Raw genomic sequence first — 19206 nt, forward strand, 5'->3', positions numbered from 1 at the left:
TTCCCATTTGCTGCTATCTTTTTTGTTACTTAAAAATAAGCTTTCTTTGCTCCCCAGCCCCACATTTAGCCAAAGCCGTGCCCTGGTAGTAAACTGCAAGGTGCCTTCATGACAGCCTATTTAGTCTCAATAAAAAGCCGATTGGCCTAATGCGCAATCAAGAAAGGAGTGACATTTATTGCTCCAGTTTTATGATGCTGTGAACTGAGCAAGATTTGGAGTCTTACAGTGCCTTCAGGGGGCAGGAGATCACCAGCAATGAATTGTATTTATACCTTTTCCAATTTCCTACTAGCATTTTAGCAATAAATAGGCTGTGTTGTTATTGGGTTTTATGTAAGTATGTTTACGAAAGCAGGGATACAACTTTGTAGTTCAGAATTACAAGTGTCGGCTAAATAGATCAGCAGAGAGAATAACTACGTGAAGCACTGGGAAAGCACTTTCCAATTTATTATCAAATGTCTTAATAGAACACTTCATCTCTTCCGTCCCACTTTATGTTAACTATTAAATTAAAACTACATCCGTCGCAGAAGGTCAGCGGCTCCTTCACACGCCCATGTTGGAACATCAAGGCCACGATGTGTTCACGCATCCGAGCCATTAAAAATACATCCCATGCATTAAATATCAGCCTGGCGAAAGCTCAATACCAGCTGAAGCGCAGGGCAGACCTCAGGCTGGCAGGTGTCCCTTCCCCACAGCAGCCATCTCCTGCCCCGCTCCTCGGGGAGCCCACCGCGACGCCGGTCCTTCCCCACGTGTGCTTGCAGGATGCAGGCGGTTCTCTAGAAAGCAAATCGCAGCTAAAAGCCTGCGTGGGATGTGCCCAGACACAAAGGCTTAATTGCTGTCTCTCGGTCTGCCGGTTTTGTAAGGAAGGCCTCCCACGCTGAGGCGCTCCTGGGACGCGTGTCCCTCTGGGAGGTGCAGGTGGGTGGCACTGATCTGTGTCCCACACCTGAAGAGGGTTAATGCAGCAGCTTTCAGCTACAGAAAAGGAGGGTTTCTTGGAAAAATAGAGGGTTAGCAGTGCTTTCTCCTTCTTGTACGTGTGAAGCGATTTGCTCCAAGTTGCTCAGGTCCCAGTCTCATACCTGTGGGTTGCACCAAGATCTCATTTCACCACTGGACGAGATGACATGAGGTTATCTTGTGTTATTTCCATCAGCACAGGAGGTGCAAAGCCCGGAGGAGAGCCTGCAGTACCTTCCTAAAATTTCATTAAATAACTAGACTGGATTTTATTTTGTAATTGAAGTCAGCCTACTTGCCGAGCAGCCAGTTCAGATGGTCCTGCCTCGGGCAGGTCTCCTCAGAAGTGGGAGGCACGGGTCTTTGAGGACACAGAGCAGTCTGTGGTGAGGGCTAGTCTGATTCTGCACGTGCGAAGGAAGCCTTTACAAGGAGGAATTAGTTTACCGTGGTTTTCGTCTCACAAAGGTCACTCATAGTCTTGCCTTCCCCACTGGCAGTGAATGTCTGTGTGGCATGGGGCCTGCGACACACAGGCTCATTGGGACAACTCCTGTTTTAATGTTTTAATGTTGCAAAACTGGAGCCAACGATATCAGCAGTTGGAGCACACAGCGATAAAACGTTGGTGAAGGACAGCCTCAGATATTTACAGAGGGAGAGAAAGAGTCAGCAAAGCTTTGTTTTAACACAGGCTGGAGAGACGTGAAGGACACCAAGTGAAGGCAAGCCATAAGAACGCGTTTGTTTTATTCTTCGTGCTTTAAATAAACTTCACATATTAGATATCAGCAGACACTTGAATTGGCAATGAGCAGAATTAGAAATTTCTTCTCTAGTCACATAGTTGGGGTAAGGATTTTTCCATTGCACTTCAAACCCAGTGATCAACCTTATAATTCTGTGTTTAAAGCATCCAGTCTGGCAAAGACTATCGTGCTCAACTTAGTTCCTTGTAAAGGGAAACGATAGTAAAAAAAAAATTAAGTGAAACGTTTATTTTGCCCTAAAGGTGTTAGTATACAATTCAGTGTGCTGTTGAGGGCACCAGAGACATCAGGAAGCCAGATGAAGGTCATATTATAATTGGTGCTTTGAATTGTAAGAGGGAAGCAAAGGTGAAGTTTGTGATGTTTCCTACAGAAAACTTAGTAAAGAAGGTTATGGGAAAAAAAAAAAAAAAAAGAAAAGAAAAGAAAGGAGCATTAGGAATCTGCTTGCAGCATCTCACACAGCAGATGAAGGCAGCCGTTTCACCAGGCTGAAGCCTTGGAAAACGGTGGAGTGTGGGACCAGCTCCTCACCAGGGCTGGCTGGTCCAGCACAGTGGAGGAACTGGCACCCAGACGGCACTCACGAAACCTTTTGAAACAACCTCCGTGAGCTGTCATTGTGGCAATTTCAGAGCAAACGTGCTCTGAAAAATGCCTTCCTTTTTTAAGCATTGCCAGTCACTCCCTGCTCTCCAGCAGCTGTACAGCGATTACCCCGGCTCCTGGCTCCGTGCTCCAGCTAGGCTCACAAAATATGTTGCATTTGGTATGCAGGGAAGGACAGCAATAAATATATCCTCCACTTCAGTGCATTTTAGCTTGACATATGTCCAGTAAACAACATTTTGGGCTCTTGCAGTCCAAAAAAAAAAACAAAAAACCAAAAACAACACCTTATTATTCAGCGCTTCCTTCTGTTATGATGCTTTGGGGTCCTTCAAATCATTTTCATTATGCACTACATAATAATAAAACTCTCTATGCAGGATGCTGATAATTCCTTGCATGGTCTCTGTGATTTCTAATTGTTTGAATAACAGCGTGCTATTGAAATGCCATGCAGAAACAGTGCATCACCCTGAGGGAATCAAGCTTTTCTCCTTTTACTCGGGGTGAAGATAAACATTTGAACAGTCGAAATAGGTAAAATATCCTAGGGAAGCCACTGTGAGAAGTAGACGTGCTTAGAGCAGAAGCCAGGCTGCAAAGGACAGAAAGGAAAAAATAAATAAATAACTAGATAACGTTGAATGGAAGGCACTCAAAGGAAGCCACGCTTTTTCTTCTCTTGTGATCTTAAAGCAGAAGAGAAGTACCAGCAGACCCAGGAAAGTAATATCACATGCTATTTTTGTGCTGCCATTATAAAATATGTATTGTTTATTGTTCTGCACTGCAGCTAAAGTTTTGCGTCTGCCTCAAAAATAAAGTTTGTTTTGAAGTAGACTTGCAGCATCTCTACACTCTAAGCCTTTCAATGATGTTTTTAAGAGTGCGGTAATAGGATTTCAGTCTTCCAGCACGCACAGGCAGGTGTTAAGGTATAATTCATAGAACGAGGTAAAAATCGTGTCTGTGCATTCTGAATACATGCTTTATATACTGTTCTATACGGATGTATGTGTGTGTACATGATATTCAGCCTGCCTCAGTTTTGCCTTCTTCCTGGAGCACAGCTTCGGTGCCATCTTCTTGGGCTGTGTTCTGTAAGCTGCAGAGGCCACTCACTGTAGTTCACAGGAGCTTGACCAGGCTACCAGAAGTCCATATGGACTCAACATCGAGGTTTCCAGGACACTGGAGTATGATTTACCTCTCTGCAAAATGTATATAATCACACCAAATCATGGCTGCTCTAGGTCTGTATGAGATTGGTGGTCCACTACTGAAATGGAGGTGTGCACAAGCCCCCCCAGAGGAATCCAGCTGCTGAGCTGCCCTGATGTGGTGGTGAGGCTGGTAGCAGAGGTGAGCTGGAAAGGGCTGTAGCAGGCGGTGTGTTTTCACAAGGCATGGTGCAACAGCACAGAGATGGTCCGAACAGCAGAGGCGATTGAGGCGTGTGAGCACGGTCCTGCCCAGCCTGGTTAACCTCAGCAGCCCCTGCTCAGAACTGGTGGAAGTATCTCCAGGCGGGATTGTGTTGAGATGTATTCAACGTGCCCAAAGCTGCCCGGATAAATGAGCGCTCCTGCCTGCCTCCTGACACCCAGCTGAACCACGCTGCGGTGCCTGTTGGAGGATGGAGGCATAATGTTCAGCCTGGCTTCCTTTCAACTAGCCTGCTGGTAATGTCAACAAAGGTGCCCTGTCTACCAAAAAGAAAAACCTTGCAGGAATCCAAATGATGGAGAAAGCATTTGGGAGTGATTGCAGGGCTCTCAGTGCAGGTGTACGCTGCCAGGTTAGCTTTAAATGGCCATTTAATGTCCGATTTGGAGGGGCAGGGGCTTGGAGAGGAAACCACTGGTATCCAACCAGAAATTTGAGTTTCTGCTCACTGCTTTCTAGTCAGAACAGAGGAGGGGAAGAAATCTCACTGGTGGAAATATCGTAAATGTACAACAAGCGTGTTTTTATTTATACACTGTTTTATGGCAAAGGGAAGGCTTTGGGCTTTTTTATGCTGCAAAATGTTGTTTTTTTTTTTTTTTTTCCTTGCTTTTTTATTTTTGCCTGGAGAAAATATACGGCATGTTTAAAATGACTGCAGAATGGAACATCGCTTTCCCTGTAAAATAGTGTGCACTGAGACATGGCTGGATCTCACACTTGACCAAATTAGCATATGCACTCAAATATCAGAGCTCTGACTAGTAAAAATAACACTGGATTTGCATTTTCACATTTTTAGCTCCCGCTTCCCTGTCTGTTTGGTTTTATGCCTTTTTTCTTGACTGACAATTCTCTTTGTGGCAGATTTATTGCTGTTCTGCTGTTTGGACCCTGTAATCAACTAGACACTTGGCTGAAGACGTTAGTCATTTCATTAAGTACTTTTTGCAGATATCTCCGACACAATTTTCTGTTGCTCTGGTTCCAAAAAGCAAATGACCCATGGCCAGCAAAGTCTGCATATGAATCTTTAATAAACAGAGGTAGTACCAACAATGCTCTCAGGTTTCCAAACTACGGCGGGCTAATTAAAATATGTTGAATAGGGAAGAGCTGCCATTACCATCTCGCTCTGACAAAAACATTCCTGCATCTGTTCCCAGTAAAACCACTCTTTTAGAAGCACGGTCACATTTATCCTTCCTGAGTCCTATCAAGCTACGTATGAAACCTCCCTCATGCTATATACAGATAGAGCATAGTATTTTTTTTTAATTATTTTTCAGCAGTACATTGCTGAAAACAAAGACTGAATAGTTGTCTTAGGAGTGGAGATAAAGTGTGGAGTGGGCTTCTTTTTATCATGGCTGTGTCACTAATGATTATACTATATTCATGAACTAAGGACGTATAATTACAGCATTCTCCTGCACTTTATGGGCGAGGAACTATTCTCTCTTTCTATCGAGACACCTCCTTAAAATGCTGTTCCTCACTCGAGGGACAGCCCTTCATAGCTGTGAATCCTCTCTTCAGCAGCATTCTCTCTGCAGGCGAAGCCTCTCTTTGTGCTCAGAGAACAATACCATACGCTGTTTGCAGGAGAGTGGGGAGGTGGGAGACCAGGCGCTCACTGGTGTACTCTGTCTGGTTCCCTGACCCCATTAATTTTTACAGAGACCAATTCAGTAGAAAGCCAAGTTGGCTGTTCCAGCTGGCCAGGCAGCGTTGCCATCACTTCTGGGATGCAGACCTCACTGAGGCCTGGCTAGGTTCTTTTTCATGGTCCAGCTCTGGATAGGAATGGGCAGCCTCATGGGCTTCTCCATCAGGTCACCAATCCCAGCCCCTACAGAGACCTTCCAGTTGTGCCTTGACGCGATGTCCTCACTGCAGGGTCTAGCAGTGCCACAAAGCTGTGCCACAAGAGGTACAAAGGCAATCAGCTCCAAATCCCCAAGGAGGAGCCCAGGTTTGCCAGTTTTCTTAGTTTTCTTAGTTTGTTTCATTTTTATGCTTTTGTGATCGGCAAAATAATTAAGTGGATCGTGGGATGTTGAGCTCCTCCAAGATTTTAATCGCATGAAATGGCATACGTAGAATAGAGCATGTAAAAGAAACAGAATTCATCAGGGACTATCATAATGACCCGGAAGAATAAATGTAAGAAATTGAGCCTTGTTTAATGATTGTTTACAGCGACAGCCCAAATTTTAATCAGTGAACGTGTGAGCCCCATTACTTGCAGGATGCACTGGGCCTGTGGGACAACATTCAGTATTTTTTCCTTTCTCAGGGGAGCTGCAGGGTATCGGCTGACATCTTAGAAGCACTCCTTCTACACAGATGCTTTTAAAGCTGCTTTTTTTCCCCTGCAGAAAGCATGGGTAAACCTTACACATGTATTTTGTGTATGCTCTTGGGTACAGTTTCATCCTGTGACCCTTAGGAGACCTCATTAACCTTCTCACAGCTTCTTGAGCCCGAGGGAAAAACAGCCAGCCTTTGTGCTGCCGAGCTTTCTGCAGTGGGAATAGGGAAACCAAATGGATTTATTGATGTAACTATAATTGGAAGTCAAAGCCAGGATGATAAAATGGTGAGATGGCCAAATTGCTTAAAATCAGAGACGTAGTGCAGGATCTGAAGGACTGAAGGTGGTCTTGCCTGGCCTGGCGCCTCATGCTAGGACCGAAGCAGGGACATCCCAGCTTGGTTCTCCTTGTCCAGCAGGAGATGGCCGTCATGCTTCAAGATGTGAAGGCAGCTTTGTTTCCAGCGATAGGATTTCGTTAAATGGAGTACACGGAGTGCCACTCAGCTCGTATTTATTCCATAAGCGATGGATCCTGCTCCAGGACGATGCGTGCTCTGTGGCAGCGCGTGCCTGGGCGTGCATGTTTGCAGTAAATGCTTCACCTTCTTCCCTGTAATGTGCTCTTCTTGACTTTGTGGGCATGGCTGAAATGGCAGCCTGCTTGTTCCTCTAGTCTGAAAAAAATGCGCTTTAATATACTGTCATTTTCCCTGATAAGATGAACACTATGAATTAAACAGAGTCAGCAACCCAGTACATTAATCTTACTGATGAAATCCTACCTTTAGCTTTTCCTGACATATATTTAATGTTGTCTTAATTGTGCAGACTTTAAATAGGATTTGTGTGTGCAAGTGCAGAAGCCGTAAGAAGCCACGGCTGCAAGGCAGAAGCTCTCCTCTCAGAGCTGTGCAAGAGGTGGATGACACCCAGATCCTGGTGACAAGTATTGCAGCGCTTTTTCATCGCCTATCTTGTCAACCCCAAAGCGCAGGCTTCATGCAGGGGTTGCCATAAGACTTGAGCACGTAGTGGCCTGCAGCAGTTGTCCCTCCCTGGTGTCCCTCAAACACAAGGAGCACGTGCTCCATCCTGCTCATACCGTGCAGCTGCAGGCTTCCTGCCTGGGAGGAAAGGTTGCTCTCGCAATTAAGGTTTCAGGTTTAGAAAATCTTTGTTTGCTTCTCACTTTTACTGAGAGAGGTCAGAAAAGTCGTCGGGGAACTTTTTTTTGTTTTTTTTATTTGGAAGGTATCAAAAGATGCAAACAAATGCCTAATGAGCTCTAAAATGGTCTTTGAAGTCAGTGAGAGAGAGGTCTCTGAGATTTCAGAAATCCCACGCAAAATGTTTGCATGCATCTTTAGGCATCTAAACACCTTTAAAAATACGTCTCTTAAGTGCCTTACTCCAAGATTAGCTTCGTACATCCCCTGGGTGTTTTTTAAATTGCATCCCAAGTTGCTTAGATTTCCCCTAAAGAGTATCCTTTTGTTTTAATTTTCTCATTGACTTAATTTTCTCTTGACTTGAGACATAATATATATTAACCCACGCTCGTTTCTTGTAGCTAGGTGTTGAGTATGGAAGCTGCTGCTTAGCTGGTTTATTACCAAAAAAAAAGAGCATATGGCTGATTGTGTCCCATCTGAAATGCAAATGGTAGAGCAACGTGGAAGAACTTCTGATTACTCGAGCAGCAAATGGTTCCTAATGAAGTGAGTTTGACTAAGGTGGGAAGCTGGAAACGACTGCGGGAAGAAATGACGGCCGCTAATGCTGTGGGGGAGCAGAACATCCTTATGCCGCTGATAAGGAGGATCTTAGGAAAGGGACTGGATGCTTTCTTATATTCTGTGTAGTCATCAGCATGGTGAAATTGCTACACGGGGAGCCACGCTCCCACCTTCTGCTGGTTATGAAATCGTTTAATTTAATTTATAGCCGTGGCTTTTCACCTTTGGCCTCTCTTTGAGCTGAAGTTTTCTGTATTTAATGATCTACCTAATGTAAAGTAAGCCTAAACGTATACAAGCTGTGGTTCCCCAGATTTTCATTTCACTTGGCACATTTGCAGAAGCCAGAGACCAAGGGGGGTGATGGCAGAAATCTGACCCACGCCGTCTGATTCCCTGGGATTCCTCTTTCCGAGCCCTTGTCCCCAGCGTTTTTCTGTTGCGGCACTTCCCATTGCTGAAGGTGTCCGAACGCCTGATGTGAACGGAAGGGGAACTGACTTTTAAATGCTTTCTGAAGTCAAGCAGTGAGGCTGGCAGGCTGGCATTTCCATTACTTAACTTTGAAAAGGCAGAGCCGCCGAGCAGGCACTGTGAGGCTGAGTGCGACCAGCGGGCTGGAGATGGAGCGGCGCTGGCTTTGCTCTGCCTTAAATGTCAGAAGGAGCCAGCAAGAGTTTAGATAGCAGCGTGCGCACAATTACATGCTCGGAGGAGCCGAAGCAGCTGCCAGGTTAGACCTCTGGCTTTGTCCCCAAGCAGGATTGCCTCGGTGTTAACGTAAGCCTCATAAGCCCGCGTTGAGGCTGAGCTGCCTGGTGCAGGGGGCGGAGGATGGAAGATCAGCATGGCTTTCCCCCGCCGATGCCCGAGGGTGTCTGACATCGCTAACAATAATGGAACAGGAGAAACCTAAAGAAAAAAGGCTGTGGTGGAAGTAATTAGGCTTCTCCAACTTCTTGAGCAATGGGCAAGGCTCGCTAGGGTGAGGATGTGTCCACATTAGCATGTTACTTGAGATTCAGGCCATGCTTCTGAAGCAAGACCCCCAGCTGTCCTCACCGTGCTTTTGGTTCATGTCCTGTAGCAGCCCAGGAGCTCACAAGCTGGGTCATGGCCCTGGAGATGCACCTGATGCCTCGCTGGTGTCACCCTCCGTTTTGGCAGGGGGGGTCATCCCTGTAGGATGAGGTGTGCTTTCAACATCTCTTCCTGTACTGTGATCAGAATGCCTATAGCTGCCATATTACCCGATCCTGAATTGATATAATTAATGGATAACACTGATTCTGTGATACTTACCCACGCTGTGTGGGCAGCACCTCAACAGAGGTAAATTTTGTGGTTTCTTTAATCTGAGAGGGTACAGCAACGTAAATTACTCAGATATCTGCTTGGGTGTTCTTTGGTTTACAAGAAATTGCAGTTGGTGATGCTGTCATTTAGTTTCCCATCTATAACTCTCTTTTTAACGTGTCCTTTTTCTCGCTTTTGTTTTCTGTGTCTCTCCTCTTCCCCTGCATTCATTTCCATCCAGAAATACAAATGACCTTTTAAAAGAATTTTCCGCTTTCATTCTGTTGATTTGCATTGTTCAGTCAGGAAAATACAAACACTTTTCTTTCTGAGATGCATTTATGATGTCACGAAAGAACTTTCTCACATTAGCCTCTTCTTTTTTCTCTCTTCTGTCTCTTCAGGTGTGTGTGCAACATTGACTGTTCTCAAACCAACTTCAATCCTCTTTGTGCTTCCGATGGGAAATCTTATGATAATGCATGTCAAATCAAAGAGGCATCATGCCAGAAACAGGAGAAAATTGAAGTCATGTCTTTGGGTCGATGTCAAGGTAACGCTCATAACAAAACTCATTTCAAAGAATGTTTTCAATTTTCGTTCAGGGAGAAAAAAAAAAAAAGAGAGAGAGAGAGAGAAAACTGGGGCTGGCTTCTTATTTGGCACTTCTCGCATTTCCATTAGACTCCTGTAATGTGTATGGTACGCAGTGCTGGTGCTTGTTTCTCATCTGCTGGGCTCATGGGATGCCAGCAGTGCCTGGAAGGAAATTTTGTTAATACCACATGGAGACTAGCTGTGTTTGCCACGAATACCATGCTTCTCTGTGCCCAGCTCCCAGGGTGCTCTATCACCTGTGTGACCCTTGAATTGACTTTAAAAACTCTAGTCTGTTCGGAAATAAAAATGAAGAAAATTTGCCTTTAAATAGCTCCTGTAAATAAAGTGTCTACTGGGGCTCGGACAGTTAATAGCTTTTTTCCCCCTTAGCTTCTGACCTATAAATCCTCAGTACATCTACTCACAAGGCCATACTATACCTGTCTATTAAACGCATTCTCATTTATTCCCATTTCTTTAAAGTTAACTGCCCTACGTGACAGTTCATTTCAGGGTACATATTAAAACTCCCCAATTACTTCAAGTAGAGCAGAAATGACAAGTCCTGCTTTACACTGACAGATCTATCCCAGCTGCAATCTGTTGTCACGTATTGTTAGAAAAAAAAATGTGCTTTCTTAATGGAAGATATTTTGTGTTTCATTCCAAAAAGCCCGCTCCTGCTGTTTTCACCTGGCAAGCCCAGGGGAGCCCTGCAGCCGGCAGCGGTGCTGTGCATGGAAGGGATGCTGTGTTTGCATGGGCACTGGGGCGTATTCAATAGGAAGCGGAGGCTCCCCAAGCAACTCAACATATTTCTTTTAACACAGATAATACCACAGCAACTACAAAATCTGAAGATGGGCATTACGCACGGACAGATTATGCAGGTATGGTTCCTATTCCGTGAGAAACACAGTTGGCAAGAACATGTAAGTCGCTTTTCTCCTCTGTTTACAGAGGTGATGTGTCCTCATCTTCTGCTATGGTGTTGTTTGTTTTGCATTAAAAAACACCGTGTTCTTATTACTTTGTTTTGCTGGGAGCTATCTCCTTAACGAATGTGCTTCTTCCATTATTATCAATGTACAGATACTCTGATCATAAAGCACCTGCTCCAGCAGTGGAAATAATAAATGTGGTAAAACTGTTTGCCAGAATTAACAGACATTGATGAAAATTATTGAATTACTATGCATAGAGTATGCATATTCTTTGCATGATATATACAGGCTTAAGAAAGTGAAAATCCAGAGCCTAGCACAGCTGTGACATGATGAAACATTTCCAGAATAGATAAGATTATCTGTCTGTGTTTTACTGTTAAGTTAACAAGGTTCTTGAAATGTTTTTTACAGTGATAAACGGTTTTAATATGTTTAGAAGCTACAGTAAAACATAATGGCCAAATAGCCTTATATGGTTTTTGAAATTAAAAGCCTGTAAATACTAGTGGGGCTTGGGAGGTATTTGCTTTACACCCTTTGCCTCGGAGGATTGATTTAGAAATTGGGTGTGTGCGGGGGTGTGGGTGCGCGTGCACTCACACAAATGTTCGCAGCTCGTGCTGAGAATTGGAGCATTTAGGAAGGTATGGTGAAAATGTGACAGGTGTTGTATTCACAGCTTAGGTTTGTGAGATTTTTGTATTTCAAAAGGAGATCTTTCGAGAGAATAGATGCCAATTGCTGGGTTTACCTGAGCTGCATGGCTTAGGTGAAATCCAGCTGATGTTTCACGGGTCTAAATCTCTCTTACCATGAGATTACTTCAGCCTTACTGAATTTGTCTGCTCACCCCTTGTGAGGGCTCTGTGTGCACGATGGCCCTGTGTTGCTATAACACCCAACCGTTAGAAACTGATTGTTCTGATCCTACTTTAAAAATGGTGTGTGATGATTAAAACATGGAGCTATGAATAAATGAAGGCTCGATGAGCCAGAGGAGCTCGAGGTGTCAGGGTGGCTGCAGGACAAAGCAGCAAAGGAAGAAATTTCTACAGAGAGTGAACGCTGGGATTACTTTCCAAAAGATCAAAGACATACCATGGTCCAGATAATTCCTGCTGCCAAGGAGCCCTTCCACAGGTGAAGAGAGTCATGCACAGAAAGAAAAGTCTGCAGTCAGTTTTCTTAAAAGGCTGGAAGGGCTGAGGTTGTGTCCTGGGGTGGGCAGAAGTTATGGCAAACTAGGCCAAAATGATTTCTTTTGAGTCAGAAATAAGGACAAGAAATTGAGCTGTGTTAGATCCTTTCTCTTCCTTGCTGGAGAGCTGGGGAGATTACTGGAGTCCCCGAATGAGACTGAAGGTCTGCAGCCCCTCATTGAATCTTGTGCAACCTGCCCGCCTCTGCTCCTGCCCGGTAACTGAGCTCCCGGCTGGCAGTGACCCACATCACCCAGAGAGAGGAGACAGCATGTTTAAGCACGAAGCAAGCGAGCTGTAAGAACATGGGAGGAAAGGCGGCTTGAAGACGAGGGAGGAGGAGGAAATAATAGCAATGAGATGAGAAAGCAAAGTCATGGGTCATGGAGGAAGAGGAGCACAGAAGGCACCTTCAGCTCAGAAGTGGGCAGGAGGAGAACAGCTCTGGTTTAGCAGACAGATGATATTTCAGCCCACACTCGAAAGAAGAGATGGTGGGTAGCAGTCCTGAGGAGAAATTTGGTTGCAGCAAAGCTTCATGGAAGTTGGAAGTCAAGTAGGGAACACAAGAAGGAAATTGGGTTATTGGGCAGGGAAGGCAGAGCTATGGCTACTTGCGTTCCTGAAGTGCAGAAAAGTTTGATTACAGGTAGTATAAGAATAATAAGTGGGAATAATTGTTGCAGAAGTGGCTTAGTAAGTCAAGTTGACAGTTGGACCTGATGATCTTGAAGGTCTTTTCCGAGCTAAATGTGTCTATGAGTCTGTGTTGTCTGTTACACTAATGCAGTGGTACCAAATGCTCGTCGTAAAAATCACAGTAACCAAACGGGACAGGTGGTAACCAAACAGCACATCAAAACCCACGCACCCTTATCTTGGGGTCCCAGGGAGGCAGTTCCTTTGCAGACAACCCAACAGCCAGTGGACTTTTTTCATCATGAACCATTCACACTGTCTGTTGAATCAATGTCTTTGCTCCCTCCTGTTCTTCTTTGAAGCCCATTGATCCCGGTTAATGAGCACGTAAATCTTTCAGTCTGCAAAGCTGAGGGCACTCATTCCTTTGGAACATAAATCTTTACATTAAGTTGGCATAGCCTTGTGTTTTTTAAGTGCTCTTTCTTCATGCAGGCAAGATTTGCTTTTGAGTTGGAAATGCCTGAGACACGCAGAAGGCAGGGAGCCCCGTGCCTGGGTGTGCAACACGTGTCAACACAGTGTCTGTACATCTGTCTGTCCGTGCCTCTACTTGGGCAATTCTGGCCCCTCTCATTTTTCTGACACCTCAAAGAATTTATCAGACTTCGGGGGATTTTCACTCTTTTCAGCAAATACCAGCTTGTTGATGTTGATCACGTGTGTGAGATGGCAGTCAGTTTTAGCCAATATATGAATGGGCAGAGGGGTTCTTCAAATCCAGTAGAAAAGTACTTGATCTCACAACTTCTATGGAAAAATATTTGTAAGCATTTTAAGTGTAATGTATGTTTTAGAAAGTAGTGTCTGAAAGTGCTGTGAAGGATGTTTTCTTGGATAAGTTTGTTTTTCTTTCTCTGCATAAAGAAGTTGGCTGTTTCAGTGGCGTTTTTGCATTAAATAGTCTGAGCAGTCGAGGAGTTTTCATCCTGTTTATTCATTTGTCTTTTTATTATTATTCTTATTTAATGCTTATATTCCCTTCTTAAGATCTGGATATTAGCTATTATACCCCTTACTGATTTTATCCTTTTTCATTATCAAATTAAAGAGATTTTTTTCCAAGCCATTTTAAGGACTAAAAAGAACAAGTGGGCTTGGTTGAGCCATATTTCAATGTTATATATTCATGAAAATTGTCAGTGAAGACACTGACAAATTTGATAGACCTACTCAATAATACGATCTTGCAGGCCAGACAAAACTCTCTCTATGAGCATTGATTAGATCAAGTCTCAGCAGCCAAACTCCAGCCACACAGCAAAGACGATGAAAACAGGGAAAAAAAAGGGCATTTTTAGCCACGAGAGTCTCTTTTGGTGGAAAATTCACATCCACAAATGGTTGTTCTGAGCTGTATTTTTGGGTTGCTCACTAGCAGATGGCTGTGTTGTCGAAGCAAACCGAATGCTCCACCAAAAAGGGCAAAACCCATCTGTGTCAACACACCGTCTGCCCATGGCTGGGCCAAGTCTGTGGCACAGAGGCCACAGGAACTACCGTGGATTATGCAGGGATAAAGAAGAGTCTCGGACCGTGCCTTTTCCAAAATAAATACAGCATAACATTTATGTTTGAAAAAAAAAAGAAAACTATCCTGAAACCTGGTGAAACCTCATCGTTCTGCATCATTAACTTCTAATCTCTTTGACTGGGGGAAGAAGCCACGCTTCTCAAAGAAACTTGAGAGAGATCCGCTGATCCAGACCGTGTAGGAAGCACCAGTGGGTGATTCATGCCTTTCTTGACAGCCTTGATGCCGACCCCCCTGACTTCAGCCACAGTCGTCTTCATCATCCGTACTAGTCCCTGGGTGGGGCCCAAGAATCAGAGCAGCAGCACCGAATTTCTCTACAAAGCTTGAGGTGTTTTCTTCCAATTCCAGGAATAAAATAAGAAATTCAGAGTGGATTCCTTCTCCAGATTCTAAAACCTTCCAAGTAGGTTGTTTTGAGTGTAAACTACTAGACATTGCCCCTTCGAATTAATTTTTGTCAGACATACATTAAACTGGTGAAGGATAATGGAGCCCCAGAGCTTAGCTATGGCATATAAACTATTGTGCAGTTCTGCTCTGCCTTTGTGAACCAGACTTTCCTTTCTTCTTAATGGAATTAGCAAGTGAGACACAGAGCTGAGCACCGTGCATCCATCACAGAGAGAGAGAAACCATTTCTCATCTTCAGCTTTGTAAAAGCGCTAGGAAAATTGCATCCTTGCGTATGCAGATTTGCTTGGCTTTCAATTTAGTCAGGCTCTAAGTCAGAGGTTGTCACACTAAACAAATAGATTAGTTCGGAAATGTTGCTGCTTTTCCATCGAATTGCTTAAAAATTGAAAAAAAATATTTTACTATTTTGACAGCTGTGTGGCAGCAGGAATGCTTCCTCGGTGTGGCTGCCACCTGCATTCACACACATGCCTGGCATTTGTGAATACAAGAATAATACAACTTATACATTTCTTAAAAACATAAAGCTGGGATTGTTAGCTGCATTTACAAGTGCAAGATTTCATTAAAACACACATAAGGTTTATTGCCAATGAAAATCCACAAAAGGCAACAGATGAGCTCTTCAAAACAGTGGAAGAGCTCCATATAGACTGGATTTCAGGCCATACGTTACAGATATTTTTGGTCTGCGACCTGGGGAAAGCAATGAGGGCATTTCCCTCCAGGAGATACAACTGTATCTTGCCCCATGTGCCTGGATAGCCTTCAAGATGTCCAATTGTTCAGAAATGTAAATGTCTACAAACATCTGAAGCCTGGGGTTTATAAATTCAATATGATGTAAGAACAGAGCTGGTCTTGACTTAAAAAAATACTTTCTTAATAGAGTCAGCTAGAGAAGGCATTTTTGTCTACCCAACCCAGGCAATCCTGAGAGAGAAGTTTTCCAAGAAGTAAAGCAGAGGAAACGTCTCAGTTCTCTGGCTGGGATCTGGAGGCTTCCAAAATCAAGCTCACAGAAAGCAGTATGGCATTGACTCAGAAATAATGATCACGTGTAGCTTAGTTTAATTTACGTAGCACTATAAAACACATAAGAAAACTATTCCTATTCACGAGCTCTTTGAGTGGTTTTCAAAGGCAAAAGAGAGATTATCATGTTCCGATAGCGCCGTGGTCTCTAGCCCCTCTGCTGCCTTTCAGCTCCTCCACTGTTGGTGATATCCAGAAGAAAATAAAAAATGTAAAGATAGAGTCTGCCGGGTAGGTTAATAAATCTCACTGTCAGCTACTTCTGAACTAAAGTCTGAGTAGCCAGCAATGTCAGCTTGGTCCCCGAACCTTCACTTGTCCTGCAAGCTTTTTTTAAATGAAAAATTGCAGCTGCTTCTTTCTGTCATTTAACTCCTTGTTTTCAAAAGGTGCAGTGCAGAAAGTCCTACTCCGGCATTTTTCTGTGTCATTGGGTGGACCAGATGTTTTCCTTCTGAAACAGGAAAAACTGGGGCGTTAATGTGATTGTGCAGGTGTCGGAATTGCCACCTAGGCTATCCCAAGACTAGCAGTAGTTCTATGGAGTGCTTTTCTTACACAGAACAGTCTTAAATTTATCTTCAGATCCTTTAACTTTGAATTGCATACGGTAAGCTTGATAAAATGTGCCTCATTATTTTGGATTTTTGTTTTTCTGTGTGCGTGTGGTTTTATAATGAGAGAAATTGTGCCTTTTCATTACTTACGATTTCCCGGTGTCATGCTCATGGAACCTGTAATTGTTAGCATTAAAACTTACATTGGGTCTCAGGTGAACTGTTAGACATCTCTTTATGGAGACTTATGTAGCTCGGGAAAAAAAGAGCATTTCCATTTGTGCCTTTAAAGCTTAGCCCTTAATTTAGTCACTAATGAATGTGAATCAGAAGTTGCGAATCAGTTTATGCTTTTACCCCTAATAAACAAATTCAGTAATGTTGTGAATGAACTTTATAATAAAAGCTATTTCATTTGGGCACGAGCACGGTAACCTGAAAATACATTATGTCCAGGCTAAGAATTTGGTCTGCAGGGAATGAACAGGAAAAGCAAACACCGCCTTGCAGCACCGAGACTGGCATGGGCAGCCTGAAACCCTAAAGTTGGACTAGGCTATTCTGCTGTTACCAGCTTCCCTGAAATATTTAAGTCCTGAAAATGAATTCAGTTGTCAAGCTTCATCAAGGTTTGGGGGCAGGGGTGGAGTTGGTAATACTGTATAGTCTTCTATCAGTTTACTTCCAAACTGTTCAAGATTCGTGAATTTTGCTCCACGCACTGTCTCCCACTTCTTGCTTCCCCAGGCCTGAGTACCTTATGTGTTGTTATTTTCTTACACCATTGTGTAACCAGTCCTCTGTAACATTTTGCTTTGTTAAAGGTTATGGATAAAAACAGAACAGTGTGTGCTATAGGGATGAGCAGACCAGGGCTCACATAGGCATTCCTACAGGTTCTTCCATTTGTGTCCCAGTCCATAAACAGGTATCATTTCTCAGTGTTTTGTTGTATTTGGAATATAGAAATCTACCTTCCTGGGCAAATACAAACCTGCTTATCTTTCGTCCTCTGCTCCGTATTTTGGTCAGAGGCATGAATGAACTCCCAGGGAGGCAGAGCCTGCAGGAAAAAGAAAAGAGGCCTTGCTGCTTCCACGTGAAATTGTGATCCCTAAAACTCAACACCGCTTGAAGCAGGCCTGATTCCTAGAGCTGTCCTTAACCTGACACCTTCCTTCTAAATAGGATCACCTCAGGCAAGGGATATACAGAAAAAACAAATGCAGGAGGGGACCCTCAGAAAAACAGCAACGTGGTTGTCACTCATGCAGTTATGCTCTACTTAAAACCAGTCAGGATCTGTTTCTTCCCAGCCTTTGTTTTCAGAGGGTTTTGGAAATGAAGAACCAGCAGCATGGTCTACAACCCCCCTAGAAAGCTGCCTTGAACACCTGGAATACCTGCCATAATGCATGGCCCCTCGGAGCACATGGGCGCTGTCATTGCAGCAGGACTTAGGGTTATCAAGGACAAGGTTAGTTTATATCTGACTAAATCACGTTGTGCCACCGAGTCAGTACTGTGTCTCTGCCAGTGCTGAGCTAAGATAGCCCCAGGTGCAGCCCCTGATGGCAGGAGTACCGGCGTTAATGCCGTCCAGCAGTGCAGGAAGGGCCCAGCCACAAAATCGCTTCCACAGACCCATGGTTAAATTTACTGCAAGTGGGCCCAGACCCAGTTGATGTCAGCTTTGTTGGCATTTGGGGAGGAATTTCTCTCACCCTCGGTTTCAGCCTTCCTCTGGGCTCCATGTGCTCTGATTAGCTCAAGAGCTGTCCTTGAAGGCTGCTGCTCAAGATGGTGCCCAGCAGCTGTTTGCCATCCACAACACTAATTTGAATTAGTTAATGGGAACCGAGGAGTACCGTGGTATATTTTTATGCTTGGCAGCTCTATTTCAGGCCTCGTCTCTGAAAATCTGCTGTTAGGAATTCTTCCCAAGGATTTGAGAGTTAAAGTTGTAATGAGCTGCTGAAATATCCATTTTCAGGAAACATCAACGTTTAAATATTCGTGTTTGATCTAGTCTGAAATGTAAAAAAAATATTTTGAAATATTCATGGAACTGAATTTCTTCAGAATTTTGTTTCATGGGTATTTTGGCATTCTTTATGAAATGTTAGATGTCAAAATATCATGAGATGAAAGTATATGACAGTTGTAATAAATAAGTTGTATATTAAGGAAAGTTGCTACTCGGAACTGACTAAAACATCTTTCTTAGAAGGAGTATCATCATGTCAAGTTACAATACAAACATGAGATAATTTGCTCATTTCGACACCTGAAATGGTAACCTAAACCTAAAGATAAGCAAGGGTTTGGCCTAGACACGGGAATTACAAATGCATCTGGCAAAATGAAAAGAAATTTGGTTGGGGAAGAGAAGAAGGAACTGGGAGACCTTCAGAAATAGGCTATATGGAGAAAAGTAGCAGTTTTTGCCTAGCTTAGTATATTTTTGTGAAGAAAGTAAAGACAGAAATATTATTTTCACTTTGCTTCTTTCACTTTTGAATGGTTCCACTTTTTTCATCAAACATATCTGCTAAATGCGCATGGTGCGCTGATTGGCCAGGCAATGCAATATATCTGTTCTTTTCCCGTTTCCTAATATTTTGTGTATTAGACACTGAACCCGCTAGTGACAAAAAGTTGTGTCATAAGAAAAAAGGATTGTGCTTATAGGAAGTAGGCAAGGCTGTGGGAGATGCAGCATTTGAATGCCAGCTCCCCTTTCTCCACTCCTTCTTGCCAAAGGAGCATTCCTCTGGACTCAGGAGGAGCCCAGCTGTGGAGTTTCCAGGCACACAGCCGTACCGCCGAGCAGGAGGAAGCGCCGTGATAAACCGAGGTTCAAAAGCAGCATCTACCTGCTTAGCAAGGTGACTTCTCCCCGCCTCGGGCTGTCATTTTAGCGTGTACCCGTCAGTGTTCGGGTGGCGTGAAGCTCCCCTCCTGCAAATGCAGCAGCTGCACCCGAAATGTGCTGTTATGTAACCTGTGGCGGCGCGTTTCATAATTTTATCAGCGCTGAATTGAAATGCATTTCTTTGCCCG

General features: G+C 43.8%; 1 protein-coding gene across 1 annotated transcript in view; it reads left to right on the forward strand.

Annotated features, from left to right (window-relative positions):
* The window catches only part of TMEFF2 (transmembrane protein with EGF like and two follistatin like domains 2), a 111498-nt gene that overhangs the window by 74056 nt on the left and 18236 nt on the right, over positions 1-19206 (forward strand). Inside the window, exons 6-7 of the mRNA XM_082763060.1 lie at positions 9560-9708; positions 10586-10645. Of these exons, the coding sequence (XP_082619186.1) occupies positions 9560-9708; positions 10586-10645 (209 nt within the window). The remainder of the gene's footprint in view (positions 1-9559; positions 9709-10585; positions 10646-19206) is intronic.

This window comes from Aythya marila (genome assembly GCF_965140915.1).
Source record: "Aythya marila genome assembly, chromosome: 6".
Taxonomy (NCBI): Eukaryota; Metazoa; Chordata; class Aves; order Anseriformes; family Anatidae; genus Aythya; species Aythya marila.